This window comes from Prenolepis imparis, unplaced genomic scaffold, assembly GCF_030444845.1.
Source record: "Prenolepis imparis isolate NDT839.2.m4 unplaced genomic scaffold, iyPreImpa1.0 SCAF_8, whole genome shotgun sequence".
Classification (NCBI taxonomy): domain Eukaryota; kingdom Metazoa; phylum Arthropoda; class Insecta; order Hymenoptera; family Formicidae; genus Prenolepis; species Prenolepis imparis.
The window spans coordinates 8,877,419-8,898,582 of record NW_028141166.1 but is presented as its reverse complement, the minus strand read 5'-3'; the positions used below and the strand labels follow the sequence as shown (position 1 = coordinate 8,898,582).

General features: G+C 38.2%; 1 protein-coding gene across 4 annotated transcripts in view; it reads right to left on the bottom strand.

Annotated features, from left to right (window-relative positions):
- LOC145939671 (irregular chiasm C-roughest protein) overlaps window positions 1–21,164 on the bottom strand; it is a 201,450-nt gene that overhangs the window by 11,949 nt on the left and 168,337 nt on the right. For 3 of the 4 annotated variants that reach the window (XM_083044154.1, XM_083044151.1, XM_083044153.1), the window contains 10 exons: window positions 19,998–20,230; window positions 16,866–17,066; window positions 14,950–15,059; window positions 11,079–11,230; window positions 10,247–10,557; window positions 9,321–9,561; window positions 3,793–3,948; window positions 3,115–3,365; window positions 2,617–2,849; window positions 686–815 (listed from right to left, as the gene is read on the bottom strand). In XM_083044154.1, the coding sequence (XP_082900280.1) occupies window positions 686–815; window positions 2,617–2,849; window positions 3,115–3,365; window positions 3,793–3,948; window positions 9,321–9,561; window positions 10,247–10,557; window positions 11,079–11,230; window positions 14,950–15,059; window positions 16,866–17,066; window positions 19,998–20,230 (2,018 nt within the window). The remainder of the gene's footprint in view (window positions 1–685; window positions 816–2,616; window positions 2,850–3,114; window positions 3,366–3,792; window positions 3,949–9,320; window positions 9,562–10,246; window positions 10,558–11,078; window positions 11,231–14,949; window positions 15,060–16,865; window positions 17,067–19,997; window positions 20,231–21,164) is intronic. The other variant, XM_083044152.1, reaches the window with a different exon arrangement.

Sequence of the window (21,164 nt, the reverse complement as noted above, 5' to 3'; positions counted from 1 at the left end):
ATATTATCCATTTTTCATGCACCGTGCTTCAGTTATAATCATATATAATTGGCATGCTTGAATATATGACAACATAAGTGAAGAATAATAAGTCATTGTTGCACAAATTTGGTCAATTAATTAAAAAGAATAGACAATTTAACAAAAAAAGAAAAATAACGATTTAAAAAATAAATTAATTTAGAGTGTTTTATCGCGCAATCCATCATGCACATCCCTTCACACACAAGCACTAAAATCTATATATATTTTTTAATATCGTGCTTAATAAATATCTTGAGATTAATTCATAACGATAAAACTCAACCGTAATTTGAAAATGCGACTTACTCGATCATTAAATTTTTCATCCCTTTTTCTTTCGCGAAATACTTTGGATATTTATGTCTTGCGTGAGAAACAGATATATGTATAGAACAAGGCGGAAACAATTTGAAGCAGGAATACATGCGACGGGGAATTGAAATAGCCGTACGGGGAAGGATTAGCGTTGCAAAATAAAAATAACGCGCGCGCAGCTGCAATGGCTTTGCAATATTGACAGTTTGCTTCCGATCTACTCCAAGCTGCACGATGCTCCGCAACACTCTGACGGGGAAAGGGGGATGGGGGAGGAGGGAAGAAGGAGGTGTAGCAATGTAACTACGTTTAGGAATTTGACATACATTCAGCATTGTGTACCAACCTGCGGGCCAGCGCCGTTCAAGGTATTCAAGCTATTCATTCTCATTGCCTGCGTGTATGGTGGTGGTGCCGGCGTGACTCCCGGCACGGCTGTGTGCGGCGCGTGTCGGAGCTGCTCGGCCGCTGACATTCTGTGTTTGTTTGTAAGAAAAAAACGCAGAGTTAGTGAGAGATGCAGGAAATCGGATTTTTTCTTGTAAGATTTATATTTAAGAGAGAAAAAGAACAAAAAAAGAGAAAGAGAGCGAGACACAGAGATGCAAGTAATAATTGAATTCGATAACCCACAAAATTATCCCATTTTCGGTTGTATATGCGGGAGCTTTTATGTGTGTGTATTTTGTCTGCATATTTATATATTAATTTATGAAACTAAATGATAAATAAAGTTATTTAAGATATTACATATTGTGAATTATTACTCAGCATTGTCTATCTTTTTTGTTGCTATAAATATTCATAACTTATAAGTATCTAGATCTCATACGTTTTTGTTTAGAGATGTTTGTAAAAAAAATATATTTCATATATTAAGATATTATGTTGACTCTCCTAGTGCAAGGATCGATTCACTATGTAAAAGAGAACAGAGAGATAATAGAGGACTGTGCGGACTGAAACTGAGCTACTTTAAGAAAGTAAATTTCCAAGTTTTGGTTCCGTTACTCAGGCTCATCGTGCAAAGCGGTTCTCTGCGATTTCTGTACCTTTCTCTCTGCTTCGAAGGAAGAGAGGTTTCAGACAGACTTCTGCGACGGAGTCGGTCAGCTTTTGTTCTATAACTATGTTATAAGCGCGCACCTGAATTGAAACCGTAACGAGTTCGCTCAGTTTCGGTCCATGAACCGAAACTAAACTTCAAAAGAGAGTCGCGTCGTCTCGATTCGTATTCGAGTCTGTTTGACTCGGAAATAGTTTCGGGTCTGGATCTAAATTGAAACAAAACACGTGAGATTGCGACTGTTTGCATCTCTCTGACGGAGAAAGGTAAACAAGAAAAGAAGGTAAGGATACGTATGAGCCTTGGATGTGGGGGTGGTGAAGCGTATACTCTGTGTGTATCTAAATACAATAGTCATCTCTCTTCGGGATCATCCTGCGCTAGGAGAGCATAAAATTTTGAAAGCATCGTTAAACAATAATTCTAAAAATTCCTCGGAAAATTCAATGCACAGTTATAGCGCGAAATTTACGCGAATTTAGAATGGATGAAATTCGAGATGTTTTTCGAGAAATTTGAAGTCTTTCCTTCTCCCCCCTTTTCCTGGTTGTTTTTTTAATAATTATCGAGCCCCTCCGAGTAATATTTTTAAGGGAGGAAAGTATTTTCCTGCCAGCGAGACGCAACCGCGCTCCACGCTCATATCTAATTTAGTCGTTCGCGACGAACGCGCATTCCCGGCACGTACGGCGCGAGATTCTCACACACGCGAGAAGACTCGCGGGATGACAAGCGCGACGTGTAGATAAACGGAACGTGACATCGCCTAAGGTATCTACGACCGATCAATGGCGCAGGCCAATTATAATTAGTCCGAGGCATCCGCGCGAGTTCAATTTAAAGGCTCTCATGGCTATGTTGACACTCTGAGAAATTTTAGAACTTCGATCGAGCCCGAGCGAGACTGTTTCCTCGGCTTACACAGAAGAGCTATTACACGAAAATTACGATGGAACTTCCGTGCTTCCACTATAAACTGTGCTACGTAGTGAAAATCGATCATTTTTGACGAAAACGATGAAAGAATCAATATTATATTATAAAATTTCGAATCCCGAAATCTTACTTTACCAATGAAAAATATTGACTACACATTTTTTCATTATTACCGTCAATTTACAAATAAAAAGAAATTAAACTTCACATTATATTTGCTCTCGCTTTCTTTCTTTTTCTGATGATATAAATATGTATTATATATATAGGTTTACCTGAGGTAGGGATTGCCATATGTCGCAGAAAATCGCGGATCGATCGGCGTTGTTTGCGGAGTTGAGGTGCCAAGATTGGCCGAGCTGAGTCCGATTTTTTTCGATGATAAAATGCCACTCGATGGTATCCTGCTCAAGGACTCTCGCGAGGCGCTCACGCTCTGTGTCGTCGGTGGCATATAATCGCGGGTATAGTCAACGTATGGCACGTAACCGTTGTTGTTACTTCCATCCTACAAAAACAAATCCCATAAACTTTGTTTTGCCATTGAATTATAATAGCGAATAACGACAAATATTTAATTTTAAAACCCATTTTGTGAAATTTGCATTTTTAAGAAATATTTTATATACTATATACTATATATTATATATAATATAAAAATATTAATCATACGATAAAAAAAATAAAAATATTAATATTAATTAAATTTTAAATATTTTTTTAAATATGTTTACGCGAAGACATCAGAGAATATGAATGGTGACTTGATTTACATTATTTTTCGGCGGGAAGGATGGCTCGGTGTAATCAGCGCTGTAACGGTAACCGGATAAAGGATTCGGTACTGGTCCAGCAAGCGCCAAGGCGTTCACTCCTCTAGTACTTCCTTCGCCTTCACTGTCAAGAGCCGTGACACTTTCCGCATTACTGACGCTGGATCCTGCTCGAATGTCCGCTTTGACATCTGAGAGGTTGCTGCTCCTATCGCTTTCTCTGTATCGATCAGCGTTAGAATCGGTCTCCTCTGTATACATAAAGAAAGTTAACACAATTAAATGGTTTCTATTTCAAGAGTTTTAAGATATTTTGTATATATACACTGTGAGAAAATTTTCTCTTAGAATTTACCTTAGAAAATCATGTTAATCGTGGGACAATTTGGTAAGGAAAGAATTTTATGAGAATTTCTCTGATTAATATTTATCACAATAAAATATAAAACATGTTCGATTAATTTTACTAAACTGCATAAGTAAAATTAATCAAACATATTTTATCTTTTATTGTAATAAATATTAATCAAAGAAATTCTCATAAAATTCTTTCCATACCGTTCCATGGATGATTTTCAGGGTAAATTCTAAGAGAAAATTATTTCTGTGTATAAAACATTCTTTTTCAAATATTCTGCATACGTTTGCAATACACTCACGTGAGAAATAATTACTTACGCATATCGGTCTCTTGATTCTGCGTTGTTCGCGGCCGTGGCTGCTTAATACGATCGCGACATTGTAGAATGAGTATGACTATTAGGCCAATCAGGATCACGCAGACAACCAGCCCAACGATGATCAAGATCAGTTGCCAATCAACTGGAATCAACGCTAAGCGTCATGGTTGGTTAAAATCTCGTTTGCCAGATGAAGAGAATGATGACGCGCTGCTTATTAATATACATCTTCGTTTAAAAAAGTGGCACGAGTCAACAACATCATAAATTCCAGACTTCTCTTTCATAATAACAATTTGAGACCGCGTACATCTTATTTGCGACACTTTTGTAGCTAATATAAATTTATTTCCTTGATTTGTTTCGAGATAAAATTCACAATTGTATTGTAACTTGTGCCGCTTTTTAGCTTTACTTCATTTTCGTAAATTTTATTTTTCCGGAATATAATCGGAATTGAATACGATTTGCAAATAGCCTGTAATAATACGTTTGACGTACTTAATAGCGAATCATGAAGGTAATTATTTGATCGCGGGCAGCGATTAAAGCAGTTTGCGAATCATTAACTGAAGAGTTAGCCGCGCAAATGAGCTGATTTAGAATCTCTCTGATCTTATAGAAGTATGAACGACGACAAAGCGTTATGCTCCGATCGTATTATTCTTGCAAATTGTGATCTTCCGAGACATCGTAAAGATTTTGTTGCAAAGGATTAAAATTGTTGTTTAAAAAAGTATCTCATCTATAACTTTTGCTCGAAAAATTTGAAGTAATCTGAAATAAAAATGAAATAATTATATCGTGACAAATAATGCTCCCTCGAACAAACGAAAATATAAAGCTTTTCAGTGCTGAGAAAATAATCAAAAATATTTTTAACATTTCCAGAGACAATAATGTAAACGCAGTAGCATATTTCAAGTGAAAACTTTTCATTCTTCTATTCGTTTATGTATGAAATTCACAGGAAAAAGATGTATATCTGCGGAGCCGACCAGCGGCGTGTTATAAATCGATTTACTTCTTCAAGCAGATTGAAAGTATGTAAAGTAGTTTGAGAATGATTAGGGAATTGAAGTACTGCCAGAGCATACCAACATATATTCATGAAGATAACATTGGCGAAATACACAAAGATATCTCATGCTAGATATTCAAGAACTAAATAAACGAAATATTTAGAGATCCAGCTTTATTCTGCAGATATATACATCTTTTTCTGCAAACTTCATACTATAAACGAATAGAATGAAAATTTTTGATTGTATTTTTGTATGATCTTCTAATGCCATATATGCTTAACATATACTTATATGTATATGTATTTACTTGTATGTATTTCGTTATTTTCTTAATGATAATTCCTTTATCGAATTAAAATCAATTTTTTTGTAACAAAAATATTGACACAAAATTATTAAAATGAAAAGAACATTATTTCTCTTATTTGATTCATTTTTTCTCTTATTTAACACATTTAGAAAAAAAATATTATTATAAAAATAGCTGCCATAAAATAAATATCTATACATATATATTCAAACCATCGTCTTTAATTAACGAGATATAAATTAAATTGCGTAAATTATTTCTGGAATAAATAGTAATATTTGTATCCACATGTAATCTCGTCAAATTACAATTAGCTCGTATTGTTTGCTATGTGAGACTTCCAATAATCATTAAAATGAAGACTTTTCACTTCTAATATATTCGTTATATCTTTCTCTCATGTTAACGACTGTACTTGATTACGATGCAAATGTAAATTATACTCAACTGAGTATCTAAAATTACATGTATATGTTGATGAACATGATTACTTATTTCTTATTCCAGAAATAATGTACGCAATTAATTTATATCTCCTATTTATACCTCGTTATTATTAAAGATATAGTGTGAATACACATACGCTTTGTTCCTAAAATGGCGCAGGCAGCCCAATATTTTCATACGACTTACCAACGAAAATCGAGTTGGAAAATGACTCAATTCGTCATTATAATTCAATTATTTCAGTGATATACTAATTAGTACGCTGATAAGATTCCGTACAAAGTTAGTCGCCGTGAAATTTCGCTCTAATCTTCTTCATTCATGCAATTTTTTGTGCAGTATACGACTTTCACTTTTCACTGATTTAACCGTCTGTTTACGTCATACGCCATATACATAATAATAAATAATCAAGTACATAGATGCATAAGTGCAATGCATAGATCGCGACCCCAGCGCGTCCACGCGTTAAAAAAATCCCTAGAATTAGGTACGCTTTTTATGAAAAAAACTATGTGCATTGCGCAACGTCATGAAAAGACACCCTTCTCGAGAGCGCGTGATCGCTTTCAGCCAATCAGCGGCCAGATCACAGTGGGGGGGGATCGTGACGAAGTACGTGTTGCTCGTCTCGAAACTAGCAGTGCATGGGGTCAGTCGTGTCGTCCTTTTCCTGCAGGTAGTCACGTTCTCCCGAATAATCAGGTAATTAATCAGGTAATTAACTGCTTTTATCCAACTCTGGGCAAATTTTGCGTACGAAAGAGCACCGGAAGTATGATTCTAGCAACGAGAGATCGTCTCGAGTGTATTAATCGGTGTATTTGAATCGCACGGCCGTAATTAACTGCGCTCCATTTTTCGTCGCGAATCGACGCCATGTTCATGTCGGACAAAACTCGTTACTCCAGACAAGTATTTCGTGCATATTTCGCGCGTATTTCGCGACGCGGGTTACCGCGGGTATCCTGCATCGTCCGCGAGCGTCCAGGGTATTCGGGAGCATCGGGGAATATCAAGGTCGCATTCCACTTTACGGTCGCAACGCTCGCGAGTCGTTGTCCTTGTTGCTTCAGGCGAACGACAAGGATGCAACGATTCCGCGAGCGTTGCGAGCGTTAAGTGAAATGCGTCCTTGATAATCCTCGATGTTCCCGAATATCCTGCTTCCCGAGGGAAGCATCGGTGGATCAATCGAGGGACGATCCGGACGATTTCGCTCGTTTCGGATATTCGGAGTAGTAACGGTTTCATATTTCAACAAGATTGCATGATCGATTTCGTCCAATCAGCTTTCGGATCGTAGTGGGGGGGGTCGTGACGTATGTGTGACGTGTTGTTCGTCTCGAAACTGGTCGTACAGTAGATCAGTCGCGTCGTCCATTTGCTCCGTATAGTCACCGCCGAGTTATCGCAAATAATCAGGTAATTAACTGCTTTCATCCGATTCCGGGCAAAGTTTGCGTACGAACGAGCATCTTGAGTGCGACTCTAGCAACGAGTGATTGTCCCCCGAGTATATGAATCAGTATATTTTAATCCAACGACCGTAATTTATTGCGCTGCTATTTTTCGTCGCGAATTCGTCTCGTCGGGAATCGACGCCATGTTCATGTCGAACAAAACTCGTTACTCCAGACAAGTATTTCGTGCATATTTCACGCGTATTTCGCGACGCGGGTTACCGCGGGTATCCTGCATCGTCCGCGAGCGACCAGGGTATTCGGGAGCATCGGGGAATATCAAGGTCGCATTCCACTTTACGGTCGCAACGCTCGCGAGTCGTTGTCCTTGTTACTTGAGGCGAACGACAAGGATGTTGCATAATCGATTTCGTCCAATCAGCGGTCGGATCGTAATGGGGGGTCGTGACGTATGTGTGACGTATTGTTCGTCTCGAAACTGGTCGTACAGTAGATCAGTCGCGTCGTCCATTTGCTCCGCATAGTCACCGCCGAGTTATCGCAAATAATCAGGTAATTAACTGCTTTTATCCGATTCCGGGCAAATTTTGCGTACGAACGAGTATCGGGAGTGCGACTCTAGCAACGAGCGATCGTCCCGAATATCGGTTCGAACGACTGTAATTAATTGCGCTGCCATTCTTCGTCGCGAATTCGTCTCGTCGGGAATCGACGCCATGTTCATGTCGGACAAAGACTCGTTACTCGAGACAAGTATTTCGTGCATATTTTGCGCGTATTTCGCGACGCGAGTGTCCTGCATCGTTCGCGAGCGTCCAGAATATTCGGGAACATCGAGAAATTTCGAGGCCGGATTCCACATAACGGCCGCAAAACGCTGGCAAGCTATTATATCTTTGTTATTTTCAGGCGAACAAAGATGAAATGGTTGTTCGTCGAGAATCGCCTCTCGTCGGGAATCGACGCCATGTTCTCATCGGACAAAGACTTGTTACTTGAGACGCGCATTTTGCGACGCGAGTGTCCTGCATCATCCAGAATATTTGGGAACATCGAGGATCAAGGTCGCATTCCACGTCACGAATATTCTGCTTCCCAAGGATAGCATCGATGGATTAATCGAGGGACGATTCCGCTCGTTTCGGATACTCCAATAATAATGGTCATATCATATTTCGGAGAAGAATATATCATTGAAATGTGAGTCGATTTATTTATATTTAATTATTAGTGATAAAGCGATAGAAATATATACATCTATATATGTATATATATAGTTCAACAATGTATACATTTCATATTTTACCAAATGAATGATTTATTATTCAAGAATGTATATCATCGAAAAAATTGTATTCTCATCTTAAGTATGCTACTTATCTTTATAATATTTTTTACTAAAATAGGTACCAAAAGGATTCTCTTGATTTAAGAGGAAAATTCTCTAAAGAGATATTCTTATTAGATATTCTTAACATGCAAGAATATATATACTTAATGGGATGTTTTTTATCAGTGTATTATTGAAATTATTAATCGTGATATCAAAAACAGTCTTACAAAGGGACATTTGTTATTTATTACATGTAACATGTATATTTAATATAATTTATAGTTAAATACATAAAAAATATTCAATTATATGTGTAACATTTAAATATACTATACCACATAATACATTTAAATATACTATATATTCTTGTACATGTTAAGAATATCTAATAAGAATATCTCTTTAGAGAATTTTCCTCTTAAATTAAGAGGATCCTTTTGGCATCTATTTTAGTGGAAAATATTATAAAGATAAATGGCATATACTGAAGATGAGAATACAATTTTTTCGGTGATACATTCTTGAATAATAAATCATTCATTTGGTAAAATATGAAATGTATACATTGTTGAATTATATATATATAGGCATATAATTTTTGCTTATTATATTATTTTTAATATTAATTGGTAATCTTGTAAATTTATTATAAATTTAAATAATTTAATTATTTTATTTTATCAATTTTTATTTTAAATTTATTATTAATTTATTATATTTATTTATTGCGGTGCTGAAATTGCAAAAAAAAAAAAAAATAAGAATATTCCCAATTTAAGAGGATATTCCAAAAAGCAAAAATAAATATGGAAATATCTTTATTTATTAAGAATATCTATTAAGAGGACTTTTTAAGTATGCATTTTAAGAAAACAATTGATATGTATATCTCCGCAAAATTTTTAGATGCTTATTTGGGAGGGATAAGACGCAATTGCGCGCGCGCGATAGAGAAAAGGAATAATATACGACGGCTATCAAACTTACTGTGTGCTGTCAGTTTGATGATGACGGAATCCGTGCCGAAGCTGTTTGTGATCGTGCAGTTGTAATCCCCGAAGTACGTCGATATGGGATCTAACAGAGTGACAGTGCTGACTATCCTCTCGCCCGTGTATTCCTCTTGCACGTAGAACGGCGTATTGTTCGACGTGAAATTGAGCTCGCGACCGGCGAAACTCCACACCACCGATTCCGCTTTTGGCACAGATATCGCGGTGCACTTAACCTGGCAGACACAAATCGGAGAAAATGGTGGTGAAATAAAAAAAATGCGGTTAAGCGCGATTTCGTCTCTTTCCCCCTTCCTCGCCACCAGGGGGGGGGGGGGACCATTCTCGCATGGTGACCCGCAACACTCTTCTAAAAATGTTTCGGGCAGAGAGAAAAATACGGCAACGCGCGCGGCATTACGCGATCATCGCGAATTGTGTGTCAAGAACGTATATATATATAGGATGTTAGCAAAATGCTTAGAAAAAAATTCATATCGCGTCCGCAAACGTATAGCTTACACCTTATTAAATAATAATAATGATCGAAATGTAGATAATTTTAAATATAATTTGAAATATGATATAATTTTAAAATAAGCCATTCGGTACGTCAACTTTGTCCGCTTTATAAATTCTCGAGCGTGTTTGCGCGGATAAAGTTAAATTATCCAGAGTAAAAATTATACTGAGTGCTTCCTGATAACTACCGCCGCGACTCAAAAGACCTTTCCTGTGGGGAGGGGTGTTTCCGCGCAATAATAATACATGATACGCGCGCGAGTACGGCAGCACTCAAGAAAATTACGTTGGCATCTCTTTACGCTCGATAGCGCCGACCGGTCGCGCTATCAATAATACTTAACCGGTCGTAGGAAGGAGGGAGAGACGCGCGTCGTCGAAGAAGTTATAGTTACGCACCTTGACCACTCCCTCGTCGGGCACGTACTGGATTCTTTGCGAGACGATGCTCGGCGGGGCGCGAATATAGATGTTGGCGTAGCCGGTCAATTCCGGAAAACCGGGTACGCGGGCCTTGCAGTAGTAACGTCCGGCGGTGTCCGGGCCCACAAAGACACTTATATTCGGACTGGTGGCGACCGTTCGCTCCGAGTCCTCGTGGTACCAGAGGATCTCCGGCGTCGGATTCCCGTCTACGTCACACTGCAAAATCTCGGTGGCGCCGTAATGCGTTTCCACGGATACGGGCGGGTGCCGAAATTGTGGGCCATCTGAGGAGGAAATTCAATTTTAACCCCCGGGTCAGTTCCACGAAATGAACTCGCGGAAAAATGTTGCTTTCTCCCTCTTTCTCTCTCTTTTTCCTTCCTTTTATATAAGCCTCCTATTATATAAGCCGTCTATTTTAGTACACGGTTTATTTCGAGAGAGCGCATTTCCGCTCTATTTTATATCATTACGCGATTGCACCTTTAATATACCGGCTCACAACTGCTTTACGGTAATACGAAATTTTTCTTCAGCTTCGAACGGCGCGAGTACGCGTAGCGTTCTATTTTATATCTCTTTACGCAATTGTATCTTTAATTCGCTAATTTTATTTCCGAGACAAAATTAATGCCGGAATCCTTACGTGAATTTCAGTTTAGCAAAATTACGAGAAATGGAAAAAAAAAGTAAAGATAAGTCCAGAGATCTCTTACGCGCGCGTGACATTTTCTTCGAGAAAGTATTTGTATTTGCTAAACTGATTATATTTAATACGAAGTATTAAATTTTTTGTAACACTTACATCTTATATCTAAGGTTTGACTCTCCTCGCTTTTACCGACGTCATTAGAAACCTCGCACTTTACAGTCGCGTCGTGCAGGTCGCGAGTAGCATTGTGAATAATCATCTCCGTGGTATAATCGCCGATCACCTTTTTCTTGTTGATAAACCACCTGAAAAAGAAAGATGAAATGGTCATTGCTTGAAAAGAAGCATAAAAATGAAAGTTATAAAGTAAAATTATTTGTGTAAAAAATTTATAATTATGTTATAATGCGAATAATAAAATTGTTCTAATATATGTATGTATTTTATTTGTTACAGATAGCGATTGCGATACACAGTGCGATTCACGCGTGTCGGGAGTGCCGTAAAGTATCGGGCGATAATTATTCGTGTTTTCGCGAGTGTCGTGAGTGCTACGAAGGACCAAGAGAGGAGGAGGAGGCCTGGGGAGGCATCGGGCGACAGCGGGACAACTGTGAGGTATGCAAAATATAATTATATAATTTATAACATACTCAATTTAAAAAAAATTACGCATATTAATTACTTTGAAATAATTATTGTTTTACATTAATAGGCACTTCCCTATATATATACATGTATGTATACAATTTGAATATTTTGTTTTCAGATCAATCAGATGTGCTGTGTACTACAACTCTGCTATTGCACGCTATTGCACTCACTCCGATATCGGTGAGTGAGAAATTGTTTATTGATTATCAGGCATATACATTTTTTTTTCTCCACAATTCTATAATATATTTCTTATTTCGTCGCCTTTTGCTATTACTTCGCTCTCCGGATCAATATGGACGTTTTAATAGTCGTGCGATGCAGCCAAATGATTATTTCTGCGACTCGATGCCAGAACAAACACGTCTCTGATTCTCTACCGTTTACACAATATCTTCAGTATTGGTCTCACAAAATTTACACGTATTTTTGGAATAAATTTGGATTAATTTGATTTTTTCTTAATGAATATTCAACATCTTATTTCTTCGTGTCTCAGCTTTCAACATACTAAATCTTAATAATATAGTGAGAGCTCAAGATATTCTTAGAGTTAATTTGAAATTAAAGAATTTAAATTCTAACGTTATATTTCTCAAATTTAATTACACTCTTTACTTCTAATTAATTTTATTTAAAGTAATTATATTGTCTCAACACTTATACAAATTTTAAGTCGACTTCGAGTCGGTCTAGGAATATTCCTATAAATTTTGTAACGTCGGTTTGAAGACATTCTGTGCACGTGCTTTATGACATTTCTTTATCGTAAAGTGCTCTTCGCCACTCGGCTTCTGCCAGCCGAGGCGTCCTCTCGAAGGATTCGAGCGATTTATCTCGAGCATCGTTTGGCCGCAACAATCGACGAAAAGAGCCTCGGTGTCGTCGTTTCGAATGGTAATAAACGGGCGAGGGCAGGCTGCGCTTTTCACAGCGGCCTTCGCGTACAATCAGCGGAAAGAGGAGAGAAAGAGAGGGAGAGAGAGAGGGAGGAAAGGAGAGAAACCGAATCGAACTGGGAGGACGACTTACCGAGCTCGTGTGTCTCTGAAAGAGAGAGAAAGAGAGATCAACAGTAGTGTGCAACACCGCCATCGTCCCCCTTTCGCCTCCTTCGCGCCGCGATCGATTTTATCGGGGCCGTCCGATAGACAATTTACCTCGCAAAGATGTCGGCAAAAGCTCGGTGCTACGTACATTCGCACGAGTACCGCACCATAACGACTCGATAGACATTGCGCGGTGTCTTTAGATCATTCTAGTAAAGGTCAACTCTACTCGTCTTCAGGATTGAAAACACGCGATTGAATTGTAAGAGAAAATTTTACGCACAATGCAAGAAATAAAAAGAAAAAGATTATAATACATATAAATTCGGACGTCTCTCTATTTTAGAAATTTTAAATTTTTAAAATTTTTTCTAATTTACGCGCTAATTTATTAAAGCAATTCAATTTTACGAAATTACATATAACGCAAAATTATTTAGCTCAATTCCAAATTAAATTTTCCCCGTCTCATATCTCTTTCTTTATTCTTTTGAGAATTATATAATAGTCATTCGTTGTAATAAGATCATCTAGAAATACTGATACGATCCGTAGCGGATAATGATTCTGTCTTTGTTATTCAACGCTGCGCGAAGGCAACGAGAGTCACGTCGTCGATCTCCCGTTCCTGCCTCAGTTTTCACTTGCGTTCGTATCTCTTTTATGGGCCGTGGCGCGACGACGACCGGCGTAAAAAGCTGCAAAAAGCTGCGAAAGCTATAAAAACTGTTAAAGCGACTGGCAACTAACGTTTGTTATCCTCACTACAATGTGGTCCTCTGGCTCCTCTTTACTCGTTTCTCCGTCTATCCTATTATCTGTGAATCGCCATAAGCTGGTCAAGAGTTTCTTTTTTTTTCTTCGTCAAGCTTCAACACACATCGCCTATGCCAGAAAGAGAACTGTGACGATTCAAAAAAAAGACTCGATTTCGAGCTTTTGTATCCGTATAAAAAGCCGTTTCGTTCAGTTTATGCTCGCAAAAAGAGAGCTCGCAGCTTAAATCCAGTATTTTCTGCGATAAGTTGAAATATTTCTCCTCTGTCGTTAATTATATCAAGTTCATTTACAAAATTCACTTAGCGAAATATGATAAAATAAAATAATATAATAGAAAGTTGGAGAATCATTGTTAGGTCGATAATATATGTATATATAATATATATAAAGCGTTCTCGAAGAGAGCTTTTTTTTAAAGGTGCGGCATTATGTTCTCCACGAGCGCAATATGTGCACCCTCTCTCTCTTTCTCGAGGTCCGACATTTTCGTTGAGCCGATTTAATCCAAGTGACGATCCGATAATCGCGTATAAATTAATACGGCGCGGACGATCCTTTTTTCCCGACGGGGATGTTGCGTAACGAATAATTTAAAAGCAATCAAAGCGGAGTGAGACCCCGCAAACGCGCCCCGCACGTTAACACGTGCGCGCGCAACGCCGTCCTGAATTTGACATTGTCCTCTTTGTAGAGGCGGATATCGATCATCCGCCTTCTCTTTGTCGCTCGCAGCCGTGTACACGAACAACGCGACTCACGTTTTGCTTATACGCCGACGGCATCGCTCACCTGTAGCGACGCGATACCGGGAGAAACTATCGATATTTTGGAAACTTTAAGTAGCTTAAGGTTTACGGAGAATGGATCGCTTTAAGTGAGGGGACTGATACGAAAGCCGGATCACTGCAATTATATTGCATTATATGCACATTCAAAAAGAGAATTTTTTTCTTGACTTATATATTGACACTTTTTTTTCGAAGCAAACATGCATTGAAAAATTTCGAAAAATAGTTTGTTATAGTGGAATTTAAAAAAAATTAAAATACGAAGCCATCGTCTTTTTGAGGACAATTATTTTCGATATTACACGACAGATAATTCGATTCATTTCAATATCTGCCATTTAACTTAGCTTTTCTTATTGTAATCAATATTTCACTAATATTACGGAGATATGTAAGAGTAACTATATGATTTATTTATTTTGAAACTCTCGTTCAATTATATCGTTCTTATCAAATAACAGGGCAACAAATTTCGGGATACATTTGCTGGTTGCCCATAAATCATAAAGTTTATTTTATGATTAATTGCAATAAATAATTATTAGTCTTGTAATTTTAATAGCTTTTTACACTTTTTTATCAAAATGCAAATTTATGAGATTTCTTCGAAAATATTTATGTAACTTTATTATTCTAAAATGTTTCTTCGCTCCCTCGATCGCGGCAGCTGAGAGTATATATTCGAATTTCTCTATTTCTAATATTAATAAAACAAACATCGATATATTTCTTTTATACTATATTTCCACTCACCTGTATTCCACCTCGGATGGATTGGCCTCGGCGCAACATTTGAACCTAAGCTCGGAGCCTTCAACTATGCGATCGATCTTCGAGAGAGACACCTTCGGTGCGTAACGTACCTGAAAACAAACAAAACGCGTAAATCGAGATACAGTTTCACAGTCTTTTTCTCCGTTTCCTAAACGCTATCACGCAGGAATTGAATATGGCTCGTTCGATATTATCGTCATGTTCTCATCCCGAACGTGCGTAGCCCGGAATAATAATGATGCATATCCATTACCACACGCGCGTTTAAAATTTTCGAAACGTTCGTTATATATATTCATCGGGGAAATAGGAGATATATCCCGTAATATATCGTTCAAACTCGATACACTTTTCCGGAATAAAACGAAATTTTAGCTGTTCAATTTTAAGTATTTTTATCTGTAACCTTTTCAAAACATTTATCATATTTGTCATTTAAAATTTAGTTTTCTGTTTTTAAAATTACACAATTTTAGAACTATAACGTTTCATGTAGATTTATTGTATTTTTCTTCATCAATGGATTTTACTGTTAAAATAATTTTTTACAATACAAAAATGTTAAAGAATTTAATATTTTTACAAATCAGATCAAAGATAAAATATTTCTTACGAGTCAACCGTTAAGATTGATTGACAAAAATTTAGTCTTTAATTATATTTCGAGTGTATGTAACTGAAAAATTTAATTTAAGGATTATACACATATATACAGATATCTAATTTTGATATGTAAAATCAATCTTATAAAATATTACATTAAGAAGTTAATATTACGATATTGCGATCTATAAGACGGTATTTAATTAAATTTTCCTCCAAGCAAAAATCGAATTACATTAGATAATCCACGAGAGAGGGACGAAATTATTTTTTAATGATAAATACCTTACAGCAGAATTCGACTCTATAAATTGCCGAAAGAGAATTTGCCATTGAAATGTAATAAAAACGGGACACTCCGTATATCGAATATTAAATAGCTTTATCGACGCGCTTTTGCGGGGTAATAAAGAAAAAGTACGTCGAAAGAAAATACGAGAGTTCGCTCGAACTTGCTTGCGTAAGAATCGCTTCCAATTAGGGCGATATTAACGTCGAACTTATATTAACAGTCGTGAAAAGTGCAGGCGATATATTATTCGACTCGGTAAAAGAGTTGAGTAATAAAAAACTCGTGAAAATTTTCTGCAGAGGCCGGCGCGGTATGGCGCCGGTTCATAATATCTCGCCCTGCCGTCCTCGTCGTCGTCGTCGTCGTCGTCGTCGCAAATTCGAATGTTCTGCCGGGGCAAAAATCTCCGCGAGTTCGCTTCGTTGCCCTTTCCATGAAACTATTTGTTCCCTTTGCCACTTCGGATAATGGAGTCTACGTCTCTAAAGAAAAGAGGGCGGAAGTAGTACCCGGAGAGCGCGCCAAAGTAACTCGCGCGTTCGCAGCACGAAAGTTGCGCCAGCGGATGGCGATTACCGCGCGCTAACCGCTTCTCAAGACACGACGTTAATTATTATACGTCGCCTCGTTACCCTCGTACCCTCCTTCCACCCCTGTCCCGGTCGCGCTTTCGCGCGACTCGCGTTAATTTCTTCCTCCGGTCAGCGAGTAAAAAGAGCGCGAGCGCGCAAAAGGCAGTGATTTTATTTCCCTTTAAACGAGATTTCTATCTTCTCTCTCTTTCCCTTCCTCTCGCTCTTTCATTTTCTTTTATTCTCCTCTGATTTCTCTCGTTGACGGTACGCACAGACTTATTTCAGAATATATATTAGTCTGCAATATTTTTTCAGAGAAAAAAGGGCGTAGGTGTCTTAAGTTAACTCACAAGAGTTTTATCAAAATTATGTAAATTGGGACCTCGTTTGTTTGTCGGGGCTCGACTTTAATTACCGGTACGTACCTCGACGCGTAGTTTGGCGCTTTGCGGTGAACGATCCGCCGCATTTTGACTTTGGCACGTGAAGGTCGTGTTGTCGTGATCCTTCCGCGGCATCACTCTCAGGGTGGACTTTACCGTGTAGAGAGGACCGTTATCGAACAGCTCCTTCGAGGTTTTGATGCCACGATGTAGCACGTTGCCCAGTCCATCGATCCACGTGATCTGCAAGAAACGTTACAGTTAAAAATAGCGCAGCTCGAGAAAACACCTGCGCGAGGGAATTGACCCGTGACCGGAATTCTTATGTTTTTATTACCATAATGGTACCCCTGGGTTTTAAAAAGTTCAAGCTTTTTTTTTAACTGCGCTTTTTAGAAAATTGTTTCAACAAACACGTTATTCTGCCATCGCACTAGTAGTCGATTAACGACATCTAAAATATCTTTTCGGAATAATATGTTGAATTTTGTTTCAAAATGTTGATCGAAGCAGGAAATGTAAAAAAATTCCACACTGCATAATAATTATTTCACTGCGAAATTATCGTGGATTCTATTCAGGAATAAAAATCAATAGTCTCGAAGTTGTTGGATGGGATGCATATCAATTAATACTAAAGCTGTGAACGAATTTCCGTGCATAATGATTGAGTAACATGATTGTTCTATCGGGCCTGTTCAAACACAGTCGTGCACGGACGTGCGCTCGCACGTACGCGTACATATGTGCATGCGTGTCGCGGAAATCAAGCTTATCGGCTCTAATTAGACACCTCGTGCGAGAGTTCCCGCTGTTTGTTATCGATATGAGATCTCCGGCCTGCAAGTGCCGCAGCGTCCTTCCGCGTTCACCGCGTTAGGGATCACTGGAATAATCGTATTTCCACACAGCACCGCCATACTGATTAGGATTGACGATATCGTACCATATCACGATTTATGCACTCGGCACACACGATTTTTATGGTGTATTAACAATTTGTCAATTTCACCTGCGAGTCTCTCTCTCGTAACATTTTTACTCTCGAAGTATTTCGTGATTATTCTGATAACTCTCTGTTTTTACGATTAGTGACGTGCAATTTATCGTATTCATATTTATTAAATAAAAAACCACAAGATATACTAATATTTGTACATTCTCTCGTATTATTTTTTTTATTATGTATCGTATATAAAAGTCGAGAAAAAAAATGTTACATTGTTTGATTGAAATATCTAGTATAGAATATCTGTAATAATAACTGACATTACGTAATCCATTTTAAATCTTTTTTTTTTAAACAACATTCTGCATAATAAATTATAAAGTTTCGGGTACGTATTTTAGAATGCAATTGAGCACACATGCGCAACTAGGATATGTGATACTACAACATATTATACAGTGTTGCTGGTTCGTACGAATGGCGCAATGCTAAAGTTATTACATCTCAAACTTGAGAGGAGTATAATGCATTCACATAAATATGAAGGCAACTTGAATCGTGGTAGGAAATACCGGAAATCGCAACAATTTGCCTTCTCTCTTGCAATCAACGCATCGAATATGCTTTTTGTTGACGTCCTTTCGCGCGCGAGGCGGACTCGTAGTCGCTTTTCTAACTGCAGCCTCCACAGGAAATCGATCTCGTCCGCTCTAATTAGGAGTTCTGCGGTCCCGCGATGCAGTACCATTTACTATTGTGTCACGAGTGCGAATGAAATTACCGTGCAAAGTACATTTGCCTAAGAGAACGAAAAACAAAGATCGCACACGGGGAGCACACGGTTATTTTTATCCCTTCTCTTATATAATTTCTCCATATAAAGAACACACAATATACAATTCCATAAAACTCATCATACACGCAGCTAGTTTTCGCGAGAAATGTATTTTTTAATAGCAGAATTTTAAACGTAATGTCAAAACATTTATTCATCTTTTTTGACGATATTTTATTCCAGGATACTTATATAGCATATTACACACTTTTCATAAAGATTATTAAAATATTTTTTTTAATGTTAAAAATTCAAGTGCTATCAAGTTATTGTTATATTAATTTTGAATACAAAAGCAATAATTGTTAACGAAAGCTATTTATATCAATGTAAAACTCGTATAATTCAACATAAATCGTATCTTTTTTCTCAAACTGATTTACGAATCCTTCTTCGAATTTTTGTATTTTATACGTTTATAAGTTTACGTGACGCGAGAAGCGTTGCAGAGGCAATCAGTATTAACTGACGGACTAGATGTGTGTCAGGACACATAGGTAACCCACATAAATCTCAAACTCCGTGGCCACTGAGCGTGATTCGTGGTTGTTTTTGTTGCGCGGAACCACCGTGTTTTCTGCTGAGTGGACTTACCGAAAAGAAATGCGGCTTTGGTCAGATTTTTAGGACAGATTCGAATACTATTTACTAAGCGTGTTGCTCGCGGAGATTCCCGCTTTTGGTTCAGCTAATCAGGATTAATAATAATAACAATGCTGTACTTTCTGGAAACTCGCGTTACTAATTCTAGATCCATGTAACACGAAAGCCTGGGCTTAGTTCAACATTATTCAGCTACTCGGCGATCTGTTTATTTTCACGCGACAAGAATAGCTTCGAATCACGCTTCATCGATTTGATATATAATTTGTTATAGAAAATTTACTGTGAGATATATATACCGGTATTTTCCGCGTAACGATCTGACACGAGCAAAAGAATTTGATATGTTCATCCTTTTTTTTTTACGACAGATCCGTGACTATAATTCAGTTAGTAACGTTAAACCTTAGATATATACGCTATGGCATAAAATAAAATTAATTATTAAAGAAATATATGTATAAACCGAGAATCTTTTATCTTTATTTTTTAAAATTTGAATTATGATTAATAATATCTCGATTTGTGCAATATAATCTACGTGTGCGACATAGAAACATCTTGGAACGCGTGCAAACGAGAGGCACGCTTCGACATAATATCGATCGGACATAATCCTTGGGGCGGGTGTACTGTCCATCGCCGAGAGATATCCGCGAAGTTTCCGGATGCAATCGCCGGGGATTGCTTTCACGGCGATTAATCCGGATTTAATCTCCGGGTAATCCTGTCAATATATATGTTGACAAAGATGCCAGAAGATGCGCAAAGACGAAAGGTTTCTCACCTCGGCCGGCGGTTTCCCGGCGACGCTTGTGCACTCGATCACTAACTCGCGATCCTCAGTGGTAACGAGGAAGTCTCCTTGCACTATTTTCGGCTTTTGCGGCGGCACCAGCACACTCAGCCTGGCAAATCTCGATCGTAAAGCCGGCTGTCCGTCGTTTGTCGGCGAAGCCTGACATTGATAGGTACCGTCGTCCTCGAGTTCCACCGGATATATGTGTAGCGAAAAATCACCTGAAAGCAAAAAAAGAAAAATATGACCATTAAATGTTGCGCTTTGCGTATTGCGAATGTTTTCCGCGATGTTGGCATTTCCCTCTCGTAACTTCTAACTTTTCTTGTTTCTTCTAACTGGATATTTTTATTCGGGGAAAATTGAATGGATTATAAAAAATTTGTCACTGAAATACATTGTGGTAGAAGTAAAAATGATATCTAATCATTAGACGAATAAAAGAGAGAAAGAGAATGAAGGGGAGCTATTCTCCAAATTGTAGACAATAGAAGAGATCGAAAAAACGATATCAACTGCAGCGGAATATGTCAGTCGCTTACGGCATCGCATCGAAACGCGGATATGGAATTCATCGCGGCGCGGTTTTATTTTAAATTCGTCGCGTATTCGGGTAAACTGTCAGAAGCCAGCTAGCTTGATAACTACCATCGGCGAATTAGAGCGAGCTTATTCTACCGTGAGAAAGGATCATTCCTCTCGCTCCTTCTGTCGAAAAGAGAAAGTCTCCTTCTCTCTCTCTCTCTCCCCGGTGATTTTCAACCACCGTCGCCGCTGCCATCATATCCCTCGCTATTACCATATCCCTCGCTGATTCTCTCGTCAAATCGCGGGAATTCGCATTGTCTGTCGAGCGAAAGTGACGTCGTCGCTCAAAAGTATCGCGAGCTCGTCGATTCACGCCAAGTCGCATCACACACGTATCACGGTAACGTATCGCGCTCGAATAAATCCGCGTCGTCCGTGCAATTTATCCTCCTTCCCTCTTCACTTTTTCTCTTTTTTTTTGTGCACCGCCTGTTTCCTTCTTTCGCATATAGGCACTTTTTCTCCCATCATCTCACTCGTTCGTTTCCCTCGATCCTTCTCGCGGATCAATATGTTACGCATGCATCTCGCGATACGCATATAATGTCACACTTCTCGAATCTCTAA